This window comes from Pongo abelii, chromosome 19 (genome assembly GCF_028885655.2).
Source record: "Pongo abelii isolate AG06213 chromosome 19, NHGRI_mPonAbe1-v2.0_pri, whole genome shotgun sequence".
Taxonomy (NCBI): Eukaryota; Metazoa; Chordata; class Mammalia; order Primates; family Hominidae; genus Pongo; species Pongo abelii.
In genome coordinates, this window is record NC_072004.2 from 7,759,685 (window position 1) to 7,779,783 (window position 20,099).

Below are 20,099 nucleotides of genomic sequence, written 5' to 3' on the forward strand. Positions count from 1 at the left end.
CAACCTGTTCTAGGGACCCAGGTAACCTAGAAGGGTGGGAGAGAATACAATGGGCCAGATGTGGAGGAAGCCCAGCTCTGGGGCTCAGGTTCCTGGAAGACTTCTACTGCCCTCCCTCCTCAAGGCCTGGATACAGACTAAATTTGTGTAAGTCAGGCAGGGGACCTAGTCAGGGTCTTGGGAGCTACCTTGTCGTTGGGACCAGAGCAAAATAGTGGAGGGCAGGCTAGGGAAATGTGGGCACATCCCCCCTCCCAGGAGGGGCCGGGGAGAGTGGCAGTTTGCATGGCGAACCCCCCACTTCCTCTTTGCTGCCCCTTCACTTTCTTGCTGCCCCTTTCCCAGTCTCTCTTCACACCCACTCCTGGTCTGTCCTGATCCCCTCTTCTGTATCAGGTTTATTGGTTGTACATATAAATTATACTTTCCTTTCTGTGTGCTCTGTTATTTTTTATGGGGGGGCAGTTTTTGGGGGGAGGGATAAGAAAGGTTGCTTTCTGCCTTTTCTTTTTAAAAAAATCTTAACAACTTTTTCCTTTTCCTCATTTTTATCTCTTGGATTATTCACTAAAACTGAGGTTCTTCCAGCCCCAACTATGTCATGGGCTCTGTAGAGAAGGAGGGTGAGCAGCAGATACCTATGTGGCCTCAGGTTGACTTCAGAGAGAGTGGGACTTACTGGACAGAAATGTAGTGGGAGGAGCGCCTAGCAAGATTCAAAACTGCCTTCCAGCCATCCTTTTGATCATCCTTTCCACCTTCAAGTTGCTTAGTTCCCCCTAAGAGTCAGTAGAGGTCACTACAGCTCCACAGGTTCAGCTCCAGTATGAAGCAAAGGCACACTTTTTTTTTTTTAAGGCGTTGAGGGTCAGATCTGTCTAGCTTACCAAAGATTTGAACTGCTAGGCACTTCCTTGATGTTTATTGTTCACTAAACAGAGCCTCTCAGAGATTGAGAGAGGCCAGACACTTAGTTCACAAGGCTATTATATTAAAACGTAAGAGATAAAGCCAACAAATATTTATTGAGTACATACTATATGGTAACACTGCTGTTGGCCCTGGAGATAAAACAGTCACAGGTCAGCCCTTGCTCCCATGGGGCTTACACTCCTGTGGGGACACCCACAAAGCATGAAAATAAAAGCAGTAAAAATAAAACGGCATTATGTTACAGACGGGTGGAGGAAAAGGCTCTACTATGTTGAAGGCAGAAAAAGGCCTCCCAAAAGAGGGAGCATTTAAGCTGAGATGTAAGGACAGGAAAATGCCAAAATAGGGTTACAAAAATTGAGGTTTATACCCCATAAGTGCATAATTATGATTTGTCAATCAAAAATATATTTTAAAAAGATTGGAGGCCTCTAAAAAATTGAGGTTAATACTTAATAAGTTCACATTTGTAACTAACAGGAAAATGTGACATAATAGGTTAGGATTTCTTTAGCAATAGAATGTTACTTTAGAATTTTGGGGCCGGGCGTGGTGGCTCATGCCTGTAATCCCAACACTTTGGGAGGCCGAGGCAGGTGGATCATGAGGTCACGAGATCAAGACCATCCTGGCTAACACGGTGAAACCCCATCTCTACTAAAAATAACAAAAAAATTAGCCGGGCGTGGTGGCGGGTGCCTGTAGTCCCAGCTACTTGGGAGGCTGAGGCAGGAGAATGGCGTGAACCCAGGAGGCAGAGCTTGCAGTGAGCTGAGATCACGCCACTGCACTCCAGTCTGGGCGACAGAGCAAGACTCCATCTCAAAAAAAAAAAAAAACTTTGGATAAAATAATCTATCAGTCATACCTATTATGCTTTAAATATTCTACCTACAGATGGTGATATTCTAAAGAGTGTAGGATCTAGACCAATGGTACTTAAATTTTCACAGGCACACAAATCACCTGGGATTGTTAAAATCCAGAGTCTGGCCCGGCGCGGTGGCTCACTCCTATAATCCCAGCATTTTGGAGGCCGAGGTGGGCGCATCACCTGAGGTCAGGAGTTTGAGACCAGCCTGACCAACAAGGGGAAACCCCGTCTCTACTAAAAATACAAAAATTAGCCAGGTGTGGTGGCAGGCGCCTGTAATCCCAGCTACTCCGGAGGGTGAGGCAGGAGAATCGCTTGAACCTGGGAGGCGGAGGCTTCAGTGAGCCGAGATCACGCCACTGCACTCCAGCCTGGGCGACACAGTGAGACTCTGGCTCAAAACAAAAAAAAACAAAAAACCCTGCCAGAGTCTGATTCAGGAAGTCTGGAGTGAGATTGTGCACTTCCGTTGACAGTATACCAACACTGCTGGTCCTTGAATATGACTATATGGTCATAAGATAGTTACAGGATTCTAAAATAGAATACATGGCATATATACAATAGGTGATGTCCCATTATGGGACACAAATTTTAAAGACACTTAAAATTGTATAAGTATCTTTTCAGTAGCGCCAGTGTGTTCCCGTGACTGTAAAGATAACACAGATAATAGCAAAAGCTTGAAATATGATGCCTTTCAAATGGCTCTCCCTTCCTACTTTGATACGCTCTAATTAGGTGCCTCACATAAATGCCCTTTGGAATTTCTGATACCTGCCCTAGCAGGTTGAAGGGAGATTCTGAAATGAAGCAAGGCTCCTAATCACAGTCACAGGCAGGGAGCCATCTCAATTTTTGGAACACAGAACTGGGAGTGGGGAGACAGCAGGCATACCAGCACCCTTACATGCCAGAGAAGGGAGATTAACATGACGCGAAAATTAGCCTCTTCTCTCCCGTTCCATCTTAAAAAAAAAAAAATTCAAACCATTGACAAAGAATTGCTAAAATGGGACCTGTTGCTCCCACACACCAGAGCCACCCTGGACAAAAGCCAAAGTCCCAGCTAAGAAAACAGTCTGTCTTCTTCCCACGGTAACGTAGGCTTTGTTTATATCATCCCTTGGCCACTCCATCCTGAAAATGTAAGACTGGCACAGTCAGTAGATGGGGGCGAGTTCGTCTAGGAGCCTCCCCAACTCTGCATCAACACCTCCCAGGGCGTTCCCTCCTGCCTTTGGCTCATCTCTCTCATCACATGCCAATCCTGGGATCTCAGAGAGAGTAGTCTTGACATCAGCCCCCGCGAGGCTGCAGCTCCCACCTTCCTTTGGCTGTAGCTTCCGAGTTCCTCGGTTACAACGTGCAACGGGTCAGGTGGGCAATGTCCTTGATCTCCGGACAGTAGAGCACTGGGGGAAAGAAGAAGGGTTAGTGGCAGCAGGAGCAAGCCAACGAACCTCGGTATTTCTCGGCGCTCTCTCCCCTGCATCCTCCCCGGGCAGCCCCTCACCGTTGCTAGGCAGCGGACGCCTCCAGCGCCGCGCAGGCGCCAGGACCCTGTCCCAGAGCCGCCGGAGCGCGCGCCACTCAGCACTCCTAGGCCCCGCCCCCTTCTCGCTCTCCCCTTCCTCCTCCGCCTCTCCGTCAGCGTCGCTGCTTTCCTTGGCCGGGTTCCCAGCCTCATCTCGTTCGCACTTGGCCCGCGCTTTTTCCTCCAATCGCGACCACAAGTCCGAGTCAAGAGCCATCTCCGTGACGCCGCCGCGAGGGAGCTGCGAGTGCGCGCGGCAGAAGGGGCACGTGACCACGCGGCGCAGGCGCACCACGCGCGCGGCCGCCCCGCCGCCGTCCCCGCGCGCCGCCAGCTCGCGGAGGCAGGCGGTGCAGAGCGTGTGGCCGCAGCGGGCGCGCGCCGTTCCGGGCAGGCGGCGGGGCGCGCGGCCCCCGAGGTTGAAAGGACGGTAGCAGATGTTGCAGTCCAGCTCGCCCCGCTCCGGAAGAGAGGGTACCCTCACCAAGAGCTGCATCGTGCCCGCTGCGGACTCGAGGACGTCGCTAACGCGGCCGGCTCCGTGAACAGAACGAGCAGACTCTCCTGGGGCCGGCGCCGCGGCCTCTTTCCCCTTTAAATAGGGGAATAAGTGCGGCCCCACCCTTCGAAGCGTCACGCCTCGATCGGGCCGCTCCCTGTGGCGGCACGTGTGGGGGCGGTGGAAGCTTGAGGCCGGGAATGACAGCGATGATGGAGTCGGGGAGGCGGCCCAGGCGGTGCCAGGACCGGAGCCCTGGGGCCAAAGCACCCATTCCTCCCTACTCTCGGGGGAGCGGGGTGGGGCTTTTCTTCTTCCCCCAAAGCAACGCCAGCGCTCCTTAATTCTACCATGTGCAAATCCCCGGGTCCCTCCCTGCGCCTGAGCCCTCAGTCATTGGCACAAGTCTATAAAGCCCCCTCGGCCTATTTAGTTGCTCGCAGGGAGTTTCACAATCCCACCCAAACAGTTTCCAAACACTGCCCAACCTTTAGTGGTCCCTGGGCCTTTGAATCGATTTTGTCCTCAATTCTCATTATAGATGACCTCTCTGTGTTGTTTGTAAGGCTGGCTTCCTAAGCTTCATTCTCCCCAAACTGCTTTAACTCTCAGCTGGTATCTCAGCCTAAGGAGGGACCTAGATTCCAGGACCGTGGCTTTAGGAATGCTGGGAATCCTTTCCTTCCGGAGGCCTGGACACCCACACATCGTGATGGCCCCAGCAAAGCTCCCCAGCATAAGTTCTGACTCAGGGTTCTGACTTCTCCCACTGGTAAACAGGACATGGTACTCACAACCCACATTCCCCTCATGGTGCCACACCTACACACAAGCTGTCTCCTCACCCTCCTCTCCTGGACCTGCAGCCCAGGTTCTGTTGTGGAGGGTGATAACACAGTCTAGAGCCAGCTGGCTTGAGTTCAGATCCTAGCTTCCACCTCTTACTAGTTGTGACACTTTGAGCAAGTTGCTTAATTTCTCTGGGCCTTGGTTTCCTAGTTTTAAAAATGTGGATAATAATAATGAGGACTGAACGAACTTATATGTGTAAGGTGCTTCAAATGGTGTCCAGTACACAGTGAAACACCAGGTAAGTACTATATTAGCTACTATTCTTATCCTGTGCCCCCAGCCTATACTGAATTCACCTTAACTTCTGAGTACCCAACATTTTCTTTTTTTTCTTTTTTTTTTTTGAGACGGAGTCTCGCTCTGTTGCCCAGGCTGGAGTGCAGTGGTACCATCTCGGCTCACTGCAAGCTCCGCCTCCTGGGTTCATGCCATTCTCCTGCCTCAGCCTCCCAAGTAGTTGGGACTACAGGCGCCCACCACCACGCCCAGCTAATTTTTTGTATTTTTAGTAGAGACGGGGTTTCACTGTGTTAGCCAGGATGGTCTCGATCTCCTGACCTGGTGATCTGCCCGCCTCAGCCTCCCAAAGTGCTGGGATTACAGGCGTGAGCCACCGCGCCTGGCCAGTACCCAACATTTTCAACTCCCATCCCTCTTGACCAATATGTGCAAGATGAGCTTCTCCACACCCATGGCATTTACCAGCTATCACAGGCAATGCAGAGCTGGTTTTTTAACCTAAATTGTTAAAACCTAGAGGGTAATCTCTTTTGAGGAGGTATACCATCATTTTTAAGCAAACATTTCAGAACTTTTGAATGGTATTGTCTGTGATCATGGGAGAAGCTGTCTACTTATTACAGTGATGCTGTCACAATTCAAAACTTTTTGGTCTTAAAAAGGGACTGGTAGGGCCAGGCATGGTGGCTCTTGCCTGTAATTCCAGCATTTTGGGAGGCCGAGGTGGGTGGATCACTTGAGGTCAGGAGTTCAAGACCAGCCTGGCCAAATGGTGAAACCCCATCTCTACTAAAAATACAAAAATTCGCCGGGGATGGTGGCTCACACCTGTAGTCCCAGCTATTCGGGAGGCTGAGGCACGAGACTTGCTTGAACCTGGGAGGTGGAGGTTGCAGTGAGCCAAGATCACGCCACTGCACTCCAGTCTGGGCAACAGAGTGAGACTTGGTCTCAAAAAAAAAAAAAAAGGGAGGGGGGACTGGTAGGTATCTATTGTTAATAAATACATGATGGGCCAAGTGTGGTGGCTCACACCTATAATCCCAGCACTTTGGGAGGCCGAGACGGGCAGATTGCCTGAGCTTAGGAGTTCACGACCAGCCTGGGCAACACAGGGAAACCCTGTCTCTCCTAAAATACAAAAAATTAGCCGGGCATGGCGGCGTGCACCTGTAGTCCCAGCTACTCAGGAGGCTGAGGTGGGAGAATTGCTTGAACCCAGGAGGCAGAGGTTGCAGTGAGCTGAGATCGCGCCCGTGTACTCCAGCCTGGGCGACAGGGTGAGACTCTTATCTCAAAAAAAAAAAAAAACCTTTTAATCTGGTGGTAGATTAATGATGGCCCCAAATTCCTTTGCAATGTGACTTCGCTGCATCTCACGTCAAGAATTGGGGTCTCTTTCTCTATCCCTTGAATCTGGGCTGGTCTTGTAACTAGTTTTGACCAATAGATGTGGCAGAAGTGATGTGTGAGTTCTGGAACCTAGTCCTTCAGAGGCCTTGTAGCTTCTGCCTTTGTCCCCTTGGAATACTCCCTGAGACCACCATATGAGGATGAGGCCACACCGAGGAGCGCCAGCCAACAACCAGACATGCTGGTGAGGCCATTTTACATTTTCCTGCTCAGCTGACCTGCCATTTGAGTGCAGCCATGTGAGTGAGCCTAGGTGAAAACAGCAAAGGAACTCCCAGCAAGCCCACAGAATCGTGAAAAAAAAAAGTTTTTAAAAGTTATTTCTACTGAGTGTGGTGGCTCACACCTGTAATCCTAGCACTTTGGGAGGCCAAGATGGAAGGATAACTTGAGCTCGGGAATTTGAGATCAGCCTGGGAATTGTGGTGAGACCCCATCATTACAAAAAAAAAAAAAAGAAAAGAAAAAAGAAAAAAGCCAGGCTCAGTGGTGCACATCGTCCCAGCTACTCAGTAGGCTGAGGTGGGAGGATCACTTGAGCCTCAGGAGTTCGAAGCTGCACTGAGCCGTGATCATGTCAGTGCACTCCAGCCTGGGTGACAGAGTGACACCCCCGCCTCTTAAAAATAAATAAAAAGTGGCTGGGCGCGGTGGCTTATGCCTGTAATCCCAGCACTTTGGGAGGCGGAGGCAGGCAGATCACGAGATCAGGAGATCAAGACCCTCCTGGACAATAAGGTGAAATCCCGTCTCTACTAAAAATACAAAAATTAGCTGGGCGTGGTGGCACGTATCTGTAATCCCAGCTACTGGGGAGGCTGAGGTGGGAGAATTGCTTGAACCCAGGAGGCAGAGGTTGCAGTGAGCTGAGATCGCGCCACTGCACTCCAGTCTGGCAACAGAGCGAGACTCCATCTCTAAATAAATAAATAAATCAATAGTGGCTGGATGTGGTGGCTCACGCCTGTAATCCCAGCACTTTGGGAGGCCGAGGTGGGTGGATCACCAGATCAGGAGTTCAAGACCAGCCTGGCCAAGATGGTGAAACCCTGTCTCTACCAAAAATACAAAAAATTAGCTGGGCATGGTGGCACTCGCCTGTAGTCTCAGCTACTCAGGAGGGTGAGGCAGGAGAATAGCTTGAACCCGGGAGGTGAAGGTTGCAGTGAGCTGAGATCACGCAACTGTACTCCAGCCTGAGTGACGGAGTGAGACTCCATCTCAAATAAAATAAAATAAAAATAAATAAAAAGTTATCTAAGGCCATTAACTTTGGTGGTGATTTGTTGTGTATCAATAGATAACTGATATAGAGGGCTTCCTACTGTTTTTTTCCCCAGTATGATAAATATAATATTTTTTGAGACAGGAGCTTGCTGTGACCATTAGGCTGGAGTGTAGTGGCATAATCTTGGCTCACTACAGCCTTGATCTCCCAGACTCAAGCCACCTACCCACCTCAGGCTCCGCGTAGCTGGGACTACACAGGTATGAGCTACCATGCCCAGGTAATTCTTGTATTTTTATAGAGATGGGGTCTCCCCATGTTGTCCAGGCTGGTCTTGAACCCCTGGGCTCAAGTGATCCACATGCCTTGGCCTCCCAAAGTGCTTGGATTACAGGTGTGAGCCACTGCACCCGGCCTAGATAAATATAACATTCTAAGGTGCCCTGCAAGTCCCTGTGTGTTCTGAACTTACTCCTTCCTTCCTTCCTTCCAGACAGAGTCTTGCTCCGTCGCCCAGGCTGGAGTGCAGTGGTGCAATCTCAACTCACTGCAACCTCTGCCTCCCAGGCTCAAGCGATTCTCCTGCCTCAGCCTTCTGAGTAGCTGGGACTACAGGTGGGTGTCACCATGCCCGGCTAATTTTTTTTTTTTTTTTTTTTTTTTTTTTGTATTTTTAGTAGAGATAGGTTTTCACCATGTTGGCCAGGCTGATCTCAAACTCCTGACCTCAAGTGATCCACCAGCCTCAGCCTCCCAAAGTACTGGGATTACAGGCGTGAGCCACTGCACCCGGCCATTACCCATGTCTCACTTTCTGTTCCGTTCCTCTCTAGACACTCTGGCTTTGGGTACTTTTGGCTTGTATGTTCTTTTCTGCCACAGGCCTTAGCATATGCTCTTAACCCTCTTGCTTAACCCTTATTAACACCTATTCATGCTTCAGCTCTCAGCGTAACCTCACCATGTCAAATAACCACTATAGACTCAGTAATACCATGTGCTTTCCTCTGGACTTTGGACAAGAAGTTTGTTTTTATTTGGTGGTTCTGTGATTGTCTCTCTCCTCAGCAAGATATATGAAGTTTCTGAGTCTGGTTTTGTTCACCCTTGTATCCCTGTGCCACACCATAATAGGACTCAATAGACAAATACTTGCTAAATGAATGAATGAGGTGGGTGATAAATATGGCAAATGTCTATATACAAAGGAGTTGTGACAATAAAGGAAGGTGGTTTTTTTTTTTTTTTTAATCAAGGCGTTTCCAAACTGTCTCAAGGTAATTCTAGGAGGAGTGGTGTTTGTTTGTTTGTTTTTAATATTTTGAGCAATGGGACAGGGTTCATTAAAATAAGTGCATAACCCTCTAAGATAACTATTTAAGGAGAATCCTATTTGGGATTGATAAATTCTCATATGTTACAGAATAACTAATCATAGTTTAGTCATATATTTTACTTCCTTGTTTCCTCCACAGTCTTGCAAAATGAGTGGGAGATGATGGGGTGGATATAAGTATTAGTTGATGCAGTTGGCTGCTAATCCAGTAAATGGCATGCTGCTGACTTTTCTCTTTTGGAAATTGGTTTTACTCTGCTCGCCCAGCTTTTGGATCAAGGCGGGATGAAGATGGGTAGAAGGGAGATGGGCAGGTTGTTTTAAGGAAGGCAGAGCTCATCCTCCTCTACCTTGTGATCTTTAAGGTTGTAACTTTCCACCCAATTCTGTCCCAGTAAAATGATAACATCTTTCCTTCTCTCTGTATTCCCTCAACCTCAGACCATTCTTCACTTTACCTCTCCACCAAATCACAAAGCCTCAACCTCAGAACAGCATCTCCCACTCAGCCCCAAGTTCCTTGGCATATGTGTGGGTATCCGGCGAGAGAGAAATGAGAAGTACAAGGAACAAGTATGGCTAATATTACTTTAAATACAAACAAATAAGGGCAGATAGCTAAGTCTTTCATAGAAAGAGGAGGAACAAAATTACGAAGCCAGATTTCTGGGTTCTAAGGAATGTGGTAGCTGAAGGAAGAAAACTGGGGCCTGGGGTATCTGGTGTCTTGGTCCTTGATGAGAACAGTGACTAGGAGCCCGATGCCTGGGTCGCCAAGGTGAATGAGCAATGGAGAGAAAGCTAATGCTAGGAGATTTCTAATGTCAGGGGGCGAGAGGGCCAGACAGGTGAGACTGTGACCCTAACCTCCCAAGCCCCTACAACTTTAGACACTGTGAAGATCAAGCTGAGGTTTATTTACAGTTCCCTGGGAAGTCTTACAGAGAAGAGGCCATCATTATTGCTTTCGGGTTGTTGCCAGGAGGAAGACTGCAGTTCCCCACTGCCAGGTAGGAGGCCCTGCTCAAGGCTCAATAGTCTATACCCAGACGTTTTATGTCAGCCCCTTGTCCCTGCCCGTGACGGAAAGGCTGTCACTAATTCCTGCCAAGAACAGCCCAATTGTTTTCCAAGGGCCACCCCGGCCACTTTCACCAGACTGCAGTGTAGATGTGCTATTAAATTTCCCTCTACCTTTGTCAGTGCTGTGCCACTGTAGGCCCCACCCTGACCGCCCTCCTCCACCTCTGGGCTGGGAGGCAGGGTCCTGGTTTCCCAAAGATTATCATTTACTTCCTGCCAGGACCAGCCTGGCTTCCTTCGTACCGAATACCCTAAGAGTCCCATTTCCTATGTTCCAGATGACATCACAACTCATTCACTAAGTTATTACCCTTTGATGACATTTCAAGGGCCCCTTTTGAGGTACTCTGCATGTTTCCTCTCTATGTGCTGGGTTTTTGTTTTTGTTTTCTTTTCTGGGCCTCGGGAATAAGGGGAGGAGAGTAGGGGGCGAGACCAAGTGGCAGAGAGCCGACGGCGAGTAGCTCATGCCTGGGATTTGCAAGAAGGGCCTAGAAAGACGCAGCAGGGGGGCGGGCGTACTAATTTCTCTCTCGACCCCACTGCAAAAGGATATGGCTTTGTTCATGCGTATCACTACTCGAAGCCGGGACTCGTTGGTGGGCGGGGCTGGTCTGGCTCCGGCAGCTGCGTGAAGGAATCCGGAGCGGGAGAGGCGGCTGCGGGGATCAGGTCTCGGGTGGGTGCAGCGACACCGGGTTGGGTCCCTGCGCCCGCGACAGACTACTTCTTGGAATGTGGCTTGTTTCCCAGGAGCCCGTCTATTTCCATCACCGTCTGCGGGGTCAGCTGGCTCAGCACCTGGAGGAGAGTGGGATGGTGGCGACGGCAGCCCATGCTGGGTCACTGAGAAAGGGCATGGGGTTCCAGTACCCAGGGAAGCACCACAGTGGGGTCAAGTGGCAAGGCAAGAGCCGCAGCTGTGCCAGTGCCTCGCTTTCCGGCCCTGGGACCTCTCACCTGCAAGTGAGGACTTTGTAGTGTGTGACCTTATAGAGCCATCCTGAGTTGCATAGCGTGGCTTTGACTCCTGGGGAGGGGGACAGAGAGGCTCTGCCTCTGAGTCCCCGGCTCACCTGTAGCGCGCCCAGGTGTTCTATCAACTGCTCCGCACTCGACACCCCCAGCAAGACAGAGCTGACACCCTCACTACGGAGACACCACGCTGGGGCCAGAGGAGGAAAAAAGAGAACTGATGGGGAACAGTGACCACATAGATTTCAGAAGCGTCTCTGAAGACAAGCGTCCTCCCTAGGGACAAACCAGTTTTAGGATGGGCTTGGGCACATGTCAGGAGGAGACAGGGCCCCTGCAGGGTGCAATGTCTCACCAATAGCAAGCTGGGCCACGGTGCAGCCCAGCTGCTGAGCGACAGGAAGAAGATCCATGACTTTGGCTTGTTGCTTCTTGCCATCTTCACTCTGCACTTTGTCCTTGAGCCACTGGTAGCCCTGGAGGCCAAGAAGAATCAGCAGAAGACCCCGCCATCACCACCACCACCACCACACTCACATAGCAGCCCCCCGTAACTCGCCCCAAAGCAGCCCATACAGCCCAGTCCTGCCATCGAGAGCCCCCAGATCTCACCTTGATGGAGGCCCTGCAGGTATCTGGGACTCGCCCATTATACTTGCTAGTAATGAGACCACAGGCTAGAGGGTACCAAGTGACTGATCCAACTCCTAAGGGAAGAACACTGGGTGTCAGGAAAAGGACCTAGCCATGGATGAGGCTAAGGTAAAGGCAGGGATGAGGGCTGCAAACCAATCTTGTGGTAGAGCTCTGGCAGCTGCATCTCCACCTTCTCCCTCTGAAACAGATGGTGCTCCGCTTGTTCACACACTGGAGGAATCAGATTGAACTGTCTGGCCATGGAGTAGGCCTCCTGGGTTGGGGTTGGGGAAAAGAAAGTGGTCAGAGCACTACTTCCGTTTTCTTCTCTGCCTTCTCCCCCAGTGCAGTGGACTTTGGAGTAACCACGTGAAAAGTGGGAATCAGTTGTGGGACAGGGGCAAGGTGGGGTCACACACTCACCATGATTTCTGCAGCCCCCCATTGGGATGTCCCCCAGTATAGGGCCAGGCCCTGGTTGATGACATAAGTCATGGCTCGCACAATCTCTAGGTACACAGGAGAGGGAAAGCCTTACTGTCAGACCCCTGGAATCTAAGACTCCAGATTTGCAGACCTCCACCTGCCCCACCAAGGCCCCAGGCAACTCTGTGGAGTCATGAAAGTTAATATTTATTTTTTGCCTCCCTTCCTGTCCACATCCTGGAGTCTCAGCCCCCACTGTGGAGTTTTGGAGGCCTTCTGAGCAGGGGCTGGCTTCCTGCTGAGGGTTTGAGGAAGTGCTCAATTTTTGTATTTTAGATTTTTTGAGACAGGGTCTCACTCTGTCACTCAGGATGTAGTGTAGTGGTGCAATCATAGCTCACTGTGGCCTCAAACTCCTGGGCTTGAATGATCCTCCTGCCTCAGCCTTCTGAATAGCTGGGAGTACAAGGCACACACCACCACAGCCAGCTAATTTTAAAACATTTTTTGTAGAGACGGGGTCTTGCTATGTTGCCCAGGCTGTTCTCGAACTCCAGGCCCCAAGTGATCCTCCTGCCTTTGCCTCCCAACGTCTTGGGATTACAGGAATGAGCCACCGCACCCAGTGAGGAAGTACTCAGTTTTGAAGGACTGTAAGGTTTGGGGGTGCTGCTTTTACCCTCCATAGGACAGTTGGGGTCTGAGCGATTGGCAAAGACAATGTCCACGTATCCCAGCTGGAGGCGTTCCAGGGATCCTCGCAAGCCTGGAGGTGGGGTAGGGAGAAGAAGATAAGCACCTCAGCTTCAGTGTACTAAGAATTCAGGCCACCAGGTGCGGTGGCTCATGCCTGTAATCCCAGCACTTTGGGAGGCTGAGGTGGGCGGATCACCTGAGGTCAGGAGTTTGAGACCAGCCTGGCTAACGTGGTGAAACCCTGTTTCTACTAAAAATACAAAAAATTAGCCAGGCGTGGTGGCGTGCGCCTGTAATCCCAGTTACTCAAGACACTGAGGTAGGAGAATCCCTTGAACCCGGGAGGAGGAGGTTGCAGTGAGCGGAGATCGTGCCATTACACTCCAGCCTGGACAACAAGAGTGAAACTACGTCTCAAAAAAAAAAAAAAAAAAAAGAATTCAGACCTTGCCCCCTTGCCATGGCCACCTCAATCCCTATTCAAAGCCTCCAGAAGTTCAGAGAATGTTGTTCCCTACTCCTCTGGCTTCCATATCCCCTCACTTTGGGTTCCCAGCCCCTAACTCTCACCCTCAATGATGTGCTTTCGGCTTAAACCTCGCTCGGTTTCTGCCCTGTAGGAAAAGGTAAGTCAAAGATGAGATGTGACAAAGATAGGGGACCAGGGCTGGCTTGGAGCAATAAGGAAATGGGATTGCACGAGTCTTCATAGGCACGGTGCGGACCTGGTGCAGGATAGCTGTCCCCACCCCCACCCCATACACCTTCACACATTCTTTGTAGGCCTTCTCCACAATCGCAGTGGGGCAGCCACTTACTGTCCTCCCCAAAAAATCTTGGTAGTGATGACATAGCTTGATCTCCTGGAAGAATAGAAATAGGAGAACCAGTAAGAAAAGGATTTTTGGGTGATCACGTCCCCAGCAACCCCCCAAAACAGTCTCACCTCCAACCTTTGCTCTTAAGGATGTTGCCTAGGGTTCTTTCAGCCCTAAAAGAAACATAAGGCAGAGCCACTGATCCCTCCTAGGCCAATCAATTCCTTCCTCTCCTCCCCACCTTTTCCTCTCTTGCAAAGTAGGATATAAACCAGGAGTCCATTTCAGCTCACAGCCCCATCCTGGACAAAATAAGAGGTCTGTTGGAACTAGGGGTGTCGTTGTATGGTTTCCATCACGTATTCAACAAATAACTGTTGTGCATTAGCTGTGTACCAAGCCCTGCTGTGGGTGCCAAAAAGATAGAATAGGATGAAGGGAGAGGGGCCAACTATGGTGGAGCCAGGAAGGACACTGCCTTGTCTGGCTTCAACTATCTGGGTTGCCCTCCCCCTTCTTTGAGCCTCTGCAAAATCTCACCCTTCCTCCAAAGCTCAGCTCAAATTCTGCCTCATCCATAATGTGTTCTCTGAGTGCCACAATCTATGGTCCAGGCTTCTTGTCAGCTTCCATAGAATTGGCTACATAATTTAGCATAAAATTATGAGCTCACTTATGACAAGTCTTAAGTTGTCATGGTGGACTGTTACTGAAATGTTTTACCATTGTTTAATCTTTCCTATTGCCCTTTTTTGTTCCTTTAACCACTTAGACTGTGTGCACTTTCGCAGACATGTTGATTCTTCCCAGAAGCAGCACCTGCTCTGTGCTAGGCTCTGTGTGGGTACTTGGGGAAGAGCAAACAAGTTCCATGGAAGGAGGCCTCTGACTTGAGCAGCTAATATAGCTGCATAAACCACGAATTGCGTGTCAGAAGGCAGTCCACAGTGCTTTCGGAGCTCATGGTGGGGGAGGGGGTGACCAACTCCGGGGAGTTGGGCAAAATTCTTGAAGGAGCGGACACTTGGGTCAAGTCTTGAAGATGAGCAGAAGTGTTTGCTAGATGGGGAAGAGGCAAGGTAGGTCATCCTAGGTTTTCCCTGCTCCTAGTGTGACTCCATCAATGTGTGATACAGCATGATGTGTTTGAAAATTCATCTCTGTAATCCTCATGTAGCTGCACATAACTAATGCCTCAGATGTATTTGTTGGCTTTATTTAATGTAACTGCACAGTATGCCCATTGACTTCTAAGCCAGAGAGGGACTAATGTTGGGACTGTAACTCCTACAACGCTTTAGGGTCCCTCCGTCAAAGGGTTGGAACTTCACGTTCTCAGAAGTCCCAGGGTTCTTTAGAGGGAAAACGAGAAGATAATCCCTGGGGTCCTCTCAGCCTTCCAAATGGAGCTTAGCTCTTTCACCCCAGTCCTTACTTTCCTGCTGCGTACACTTCAGCGGTGTCAAACAGGTTTACACCATGCTCATAGGCTACAGTCAGCACATCCTCTGCTGTCTAGGGAGGTGAAAGAGGTAAAGATCAACTACTGCTCCTCAGTTACCTCCCTCACTGTACTCTAACCCATCACATCTCAGCCCTGGGTTCTCTAGTCTCTCCCCTCTCCCCATCCTCCAGCCTTAGGTCCTTCATTCCCTGTGCTTGTTGTCCAAACCCCTATCCAGGTTCACTTCCCTTTTTTCAGGTTCCCTCACCCCCACCACCCTGATTCTAGGTCCGATAACTTATACCTCATCTGAGATCTGAGAACCAAATGTGACCCAGGTACCTGCAAGAGAGAAGCCAGGCACATGAGAACTGCAGGGGGCAGACCATGAAAGAATGCCCCCCTTTCCTTAATCCCTATTCTGACTCACCTAGGCCAAGACAGGATACCCGAAGACCAGACTTCCCTAGGTTCCTGCAAGATACAGAAGCAGCGGGAAGGGGTGGAGCCTCCATTATGGACTTAGATTATCAGCCCCCAGCTCCTCTCCTCCAGACTGAGAAGCCCTCAGGTGTCTCAGTCCAAAGAAACTAGACCCAGTGGGCCTATAAGATTGGGCAAGTGCTATCTCCAGAGCAGAGGTCCTAGGAATTTTCTCAAAAGGACAAGTGAACCATATGTGACTGTTCCTCTGGAGCCACTGTCCAGAGTCTCCACTCTCTCTTATCACATTGAAGACGTGCAGTCTGGTTTGTCCTTCTTCTGGGGTCTTGTCTGTGTTTGAGTCATCTGTGGGTTGTGTGCAGTGAGGGGCTGGGAGGAATTTTGTTTGATTGTGGTGAGTTTGTGAGACCAGGCCCTCAGGCAGAGTGCTGTGCCAAATGGTAGATGCCAGGTTGGAAGAGGTAAACCAAGTCAAGTTCAGGCATTCAGACAGGCAGGGGTCCCTGGCTAGGCTAGGCAGATGGGCCTGGAGGAAAGGCAGATTGAGGACCTGGGGGGAGGGGGGAGAGTAAGACAGAAAAGCCTAGTTCTCCCTCTCTACTCCCTCTGTTCCTATTGACTTGTGAAGACTATCTCTGAACCAGTGAGCCCCCTCATCCTCCCAAAGCCCCCAACCCAGGTGTCGGCTCAGCTTTCCAATCAGGGCCACCATATAGAGGGGATCAGATTCCTCAGGTGACAAAGCAGGTCAGATCAGTGACCTCATGTCACTCCCAAGCAGGAGCCCCTCCTCTACCCCCTACTTCAAGTTCTGAGCCTCTGGTCTGGCAGTCCTCTGAGATAAAGTCAGTTACATTTCAGTCTACCCAGACCCTGTCCCTCAGCATGGAGATGAAAAATGTGGTCCATCCTTCCCACAGGCCCCACTCCCCTTGCGCCCAAGAAAGGTCGCAGGAGACCTAGCCTTTGGGGCAGGCAGGGGCAGTATCTGGGTCAGGCACCCCGAGCAGGCCAGAGTGAGAAGCCGATTCCCTCCCTCCACTCCCCAGGACACGGACCCAAGGACACTCCACTGGAGGAGGCATAGCCTGGAGATCCGTGCATCCCTGACCTTCCCAGGGGTAAGGAGGGAAGCTCAGGGGCATCCCCTGGGTGTGACAGGACCCAGTCAACCTTGGTAAACTTGATTCTCTCATAGTCAGGGGTATCGACAGAAACCAAGAGAGGAACAAAGTGAGGGAGTGCCAGAGACAGGAAGAAGAGATGGAAAGAAGGGGGACCTACTTAGTGAAGTTTGAAGGGGTCTTGGCGGCCATCTCAAGAAGCCTCAGGGCTCCCGAAAGGAAAGCGGAAGGGGTGGGCTGCCCGGCCACCCCCATACCTGTATTTCATGCCAGTGCCTCGGCCGGTGCTCTCTCGGAGGGCCCCAGCGGGCGCTGGGGGTCGGGGAACCAGTGCAGCTCGGGCCTTGGGGCCAGACCCTCCACCCCCCGGAGGATTCCCGTGCCCCCCGCCGGCCGGCCCGCCATTACCGCCCCCGGGGCCCGGCCGGGGTCCACACAGACGGTCCTCACTGCTCCGGCTGCGAAGGTTCTGCTCGGTACACGCGATAGACACTTGCATGCCGGCTGGCCGGGGCGGGGGAGGGGGCTCCGAGGGGGCGGGAGGGGGGAGCAGGGAAGCCCGAGGGCGGACGACCGGGGGCGTAGTGGGGCGAACCCCGGCAGAGCGGGAAGGCTGAGGAGGCTGCGGGGGGAGCCGCCAGGCAGGATCGGGCCCGCGGGGGCGGGCTGCTGGAGGTCGCGAGGTTTGCGGCGGGAGGGAAGAAACGCAGGGGGCGCCAGGAGTGGAGATATTCAGTTACGGGGGACACAGGTGCAAGGAGTAGGAGGGGGAAATGGATGAGGGTAAAGGTCAAGGATGAGGTAAAGGTCTCGGAGGATAAGGACCCAGGGGGAAGCGGGGCGGGAGAGAGATGCCACTTCAGCGCGAACCGCTGCGGGACCCGCTGGGCTCCCAGCCGCGTCGGCAGCGGGCCCAGCTCATCAGCATGCAGGCACCGCCTCCTCATCTGCATAGAGCCGCCCCCCTCCCAGCCAAACCTGCCGCTCATCTGCATAAGCCCCGCCTGCTGAAGGCTCTGCAGCTTGAATATTTTCTGAGCGGAATTGGGGAGGATGGCTCCTGCACCCTCTGGGACCCGAGGGCTGTCAGGCTTCCCCCGGCCCAGTGATTCTCAGTCGGGAGGGAGTGTGTCTCCCCGACTTTTGGCAAGGTTTGGAGATATTTTTGATTTCATGCCTGTGCTATCAGCATCTAGTGGGTGCTGGCCAGGGATGCTGCTAAAATTCTACAAAGCACAGGACGGTCCAGCTCAAAGAATTATCCAGCTCAAAGCATCAATATTCCCACGGTTGAGAAACCCATCCGCAAAGCCACTTCGTGGCCCTCCAGGGGGTGTGGCTGCCCTACTTTCCACCTTCGTGCGTGGGGCAGGACTGAGAGGGCCCTCAAACTAACACGCTCAGGCCGCAGAGAGTGACAAAAAGTTTATTCTGTGCTTCTTGCAGCATTAGGCAGGGGATAAAACTGGAGAGAGCGCCTGGTGTGGAGGCGGAGGGACTCTGTGGGCTTCATTCTGGTAGGAGGAGAGCATCAGGGCAGGCCTTTAGGCTGTTGCTCTGGGCAGGGGGTGGGGGTGCGGGGGCTTACAGTGGGGGCCCTTAGTTGGCACAGGTTCGGAAGGGCCCCAGGCAGACATGAATTCTCCTGAGACTTGAGGTAGGTTGCTTCAGCCAGCCCGGGCGGAGAAGAAGGGCAGAGAGCGAACATAGGAGTCCAGTCGGGAGCGAAAGAGCTCACTTTGCACAGTTTGGCCCAGTGGGCACAGGGGATTCTTCACCACCAGTTCCACATACAGCTATGGAAAGGGAAGATGTTAGAGTCAGGCTTTGGATACTTCTGGTTTTTAGCCCCAAATCTTGTATAACCTCAGGGGTGTGTGAATGCACAAGGAACAAGGGCTGGAAGGCAAGCCTTCTCTGAGGAGAAAGTGGTGGTGGGAGTTAAGAACCTAAGGGCCCCTGAGAAAACTCTTGAGTTTAGCAAACATATAGTAGGATTGGGGCAGGGGATGAGGGAGTCTTGGGGTTCTGAAGAGCTCTGGGGGATGGGTCCCCGGGGCTGGCACTGACCGCACTGTAGATGTGGTGTAGCACATCTCGGATGGGTCCCACGCCCAAGTCAGTATTCATGACAACTTTGATCCCAGTGGGCGTCTCGTAGTAATGGAGTTTGTAACGGCTAGTTTGGAAGGCCAGGAAGCCATCCTTCCTGCAGAGATGAGGAGGGTGTTAAAGAACGGGAGCAGAATCTCTCCCAAAGAGATACTTTTGATCCCCTCAAAGGTCGACTCCCTCTTCAGCTAAACATATCCTTTGTAGAAGCCTGGTTGAGTAAAGACATCACCCATCCTCACCCCTCAATTTAGCCCCCACCAACCTCTCTACTTTCAGACCCTCCCCACCCCCACTCCTGCCAGCTCCAGCACTCTCGCTCCGGACTCAGCCTCTCTTAAGTACCCTTTCCCCCTCTGGAACCCAATGCTCCTTCCACTTCAGAAAGTTTCCCCCATCCCCAAATTCCCAAAGCTAGCCCTCCTCCCAACATCTTTTCTGACTCGGCGTACATGTCTAGCGGGGACATCTTGCTGACAAACGAGCGGATAGAGAAGAGCATCCCGTACATCAGCTTATACTCCTGGAGGGAGAGGGGCAGAGTTAGCTCTCGGTTGATGAAGCAGACGGGGTGGGGGTTGGGAACGAGCAAGGGTTTGGAGAGGAGGGGCTGGGTTGGGACTATAGGTGTTTGGAGATGAGAGGTCGCCCAGGCTGCACCGGGGCCCTCTCGTCACCTCCTCCTTGGGAATCCCTGCTTGCTTCTTGCGGTGCCATTCGCTGTAGTGCAGACACACTCCATTCCGATCAAACAGGTACAGGTTGTGGACAGTCATCTGCAGGGCAGGGAGTGTGAGCCTCGCTCCGGGACCGCCCCCACTCCGTGGGCTCGGGTTCCCGGACCCACAGCCTCCCAACCAGGTGGGGATCCCACCCCCGGACTCACCGGAACTGCTCCGAGTGCAAGTCTAGAGCTACTTCCGGTTTCCACGGAGCTCCGCCCCTTAGGGGGTTCTCACCCGCCCGCGGCTGGGCATTAACTCCGCTCCAATGCCGCTCGTCAGACTCCGCCTCCTTCCCTCAGCCAATCTGTGGCCACCGGAGCCGCGCACGCGCGTCCAGGTGCTCGGGATACAGAAGTGGTGTGTCTGCGAGCGTGGTCTCGCGGGCGGGTGACGTCATCGAGGCGAGAGGGGCGGAGCCGTGGACAGTGGGCGGGAGGCTGCCAACGGTTTTGAGCGTAGAGGGAGGCGTGAGAGGGGGATCTCGGGGGAGAAGGCCAATGGCTTGCCCCCCTCTTTGGCAAACTGGGGACTGAGGACTGGAAGGGTGGACAGTAGGCGGAACCAGGTGGTCGTCGGGGCAGAGGATCTCGGGCTAGGCTTGAGGGCGGCGTGCTTTTTAGGGACAACTTAGGGCGTGACTGAGGGTTCACAAGGTTTCTTTTGGGGTGGTCGGGAGGGAGAGATTCTAGGGAGCAAGGAAGCTC

General features: G+C 52.1%; 3 protein-coding genes across 7 annotated transcripts; all 3 read right to left on the minus strand.

Annotated features, from left to right (window-relative positions):
• Positions 1-1,006: 1,006 nt before the first annotated feature.
• RNF227 (ring finger protein 227) lies at positions 1,007-5,008 on the minus strand. Its single transcript, XM_024234351.3, has 2 exons — positions 3,324-5,008; positions 1,007-3,222 (listed from the first exon to the last, which is right to left on the minus strand). The coding sequence occupies exons 1-2, from the start codon at positions 3,838-3,840 to the stop codon at positions 3,167-3,169; spliced, it is 573 nt and encodes a 190-aa protein (XP_024090119.3). The 5' UTR covers positions 3,841-5,008; the 3' UTR covers positions 1,007-3,166.
• Positions 5,009-9,486: 4,478 nt separating this feature from the next.
• KCNAB3 (potassium voltage-gated channel subfamily A regulatory beta subunit 3) lies at positions 9,487-17,072 on the minus strand. 5 transcript variants are annotated; one of them, XM_002826987.6, is made up of 14 exons: positions 16,816-17,072; positions 15,421-15,464; positions 15,295-15,332; positions 14,982-15,061; positions 13,675-13,719; positions 13,547-13,591; positions 13,299-13,342; positions 12,712-12,798; positions 12,030-12,115; positions 11,760-11,880; positions 11,583-11,677; positions 11,326-11,446; positions 11,072-11,160; positions 9,487-10,796 (listed from the first exon to the last, which is right to left on the minus strand). In XM_002826987.6, exons 1-14 carry the CDS (start codon positions 17,055-17,057, stop codon positions 10,719-10,721), a joined length of 1,215 nt encoding a protein of 404 aa, XP_002827033.4. In that variant the 5' UTR covers positions 17,058-17,072; the 3' UTR covers positions 9,487-10,718. The 5 variants fall into 5 exon arrangements, with proteins under 5 accessions (XP_002827033.4, XP_054392176.2, XP_024090120.3 ...); XM_054536201.2 differs by having other exon boundaries at positions 11,072-11,246; XM_054536203.2 differs by having other exon boundaries at positions 10,728-10,796; positions 10,956-11,160.
• An 896-nt stretch (positions 17,073-17,968) lies between these two features.
• TRAPPC1 (trafficking protein particle complex subunit 1) lies at positions 17,969-19,886 on the minus strand. Its single transcript, XM_002826988.4, has 5 exons — positions 19,557-19,886; positions 19,348-19,446; positions 19,123-19,193; positions 18,629-18,767; positions 17,969-18,354 (listed from the first exon to the last, which is right to left on the minus strand). Exons 2-5 carry the CDS (start codon positions 19,444-19,446, stop codon positions 18,226-18,228), a joined length of 438 nt encoding a protein of 145 aa, XP_002827034.1. The 5' UTR covers positions 19,557-19,886; the 3' UTR covers positions 17,969-18,225.
• Positions 19,887-20,099: the final 213 nt, after the last annotated feature.

Excerpts from the sequence above, each read along its gene's own strand:
- RNF227 (XM_024234351.3), bottom strand. The coding sequence starts at position 3,840 with ATGCAGCTCTTGGTGAGGGTACCCTCTCTTCCGGAGCGGGGCGAGCTG. Across the intron at positions 3,223-3,323 it reads GCGTCCGCTGCCTAGCAACG|TGCTCTACTGTCCGGAGATC; the intron begins GTGAGGGGCTGC and ends TCTTTCCCCCAG.
- KCNAB3 (XM_054536203.2), bottom strand. The coding sequence starts at position 17,057 with ATGCAAGTGTCTATCGCGTGTACCGAGCAGAACCTTCGCAGCCGGAGC. Across the intron at positions 13,343-13,546 it reads AAGATTTTTTGGGGAGGACA|GGCAGAAACCGAGCGAGGTT; the intron begins GTAAGTGGCTGC and ends CTTTTCCTACAG. Across the intron at positions 12,799-13,298 it reads CCGAAAGCACATCATTGAGG|GCTTGCGAGGATCCCTGGAA; the intron begins GTGAGAGTTAGG and ends CCCCACCTCCAG.
- TRAPPC1 (XM_002826988.4), bottom strand. The coding sequence starts at position 19,446 with ATGACTGTCCACAACCTGTACCTGTTTGATCGGAATGGAGTGTGTCTG. Across the intron at positions 18,768-19,122 it reads AAGATGTCCCCGCTAGACAT|GAAGGATGGCTTCCTGGCCT; the intron begins GTACGCCGAGTC and ends TCATCTCTGCAG. Across the intron at positions 18,355-18,628 it reads TACACCACATCTACAGTGCG|CTGTATGTGGAACTGGTGGT; the intron begins GTCAGTGCCAGC and ends CCCTTTCCATAG.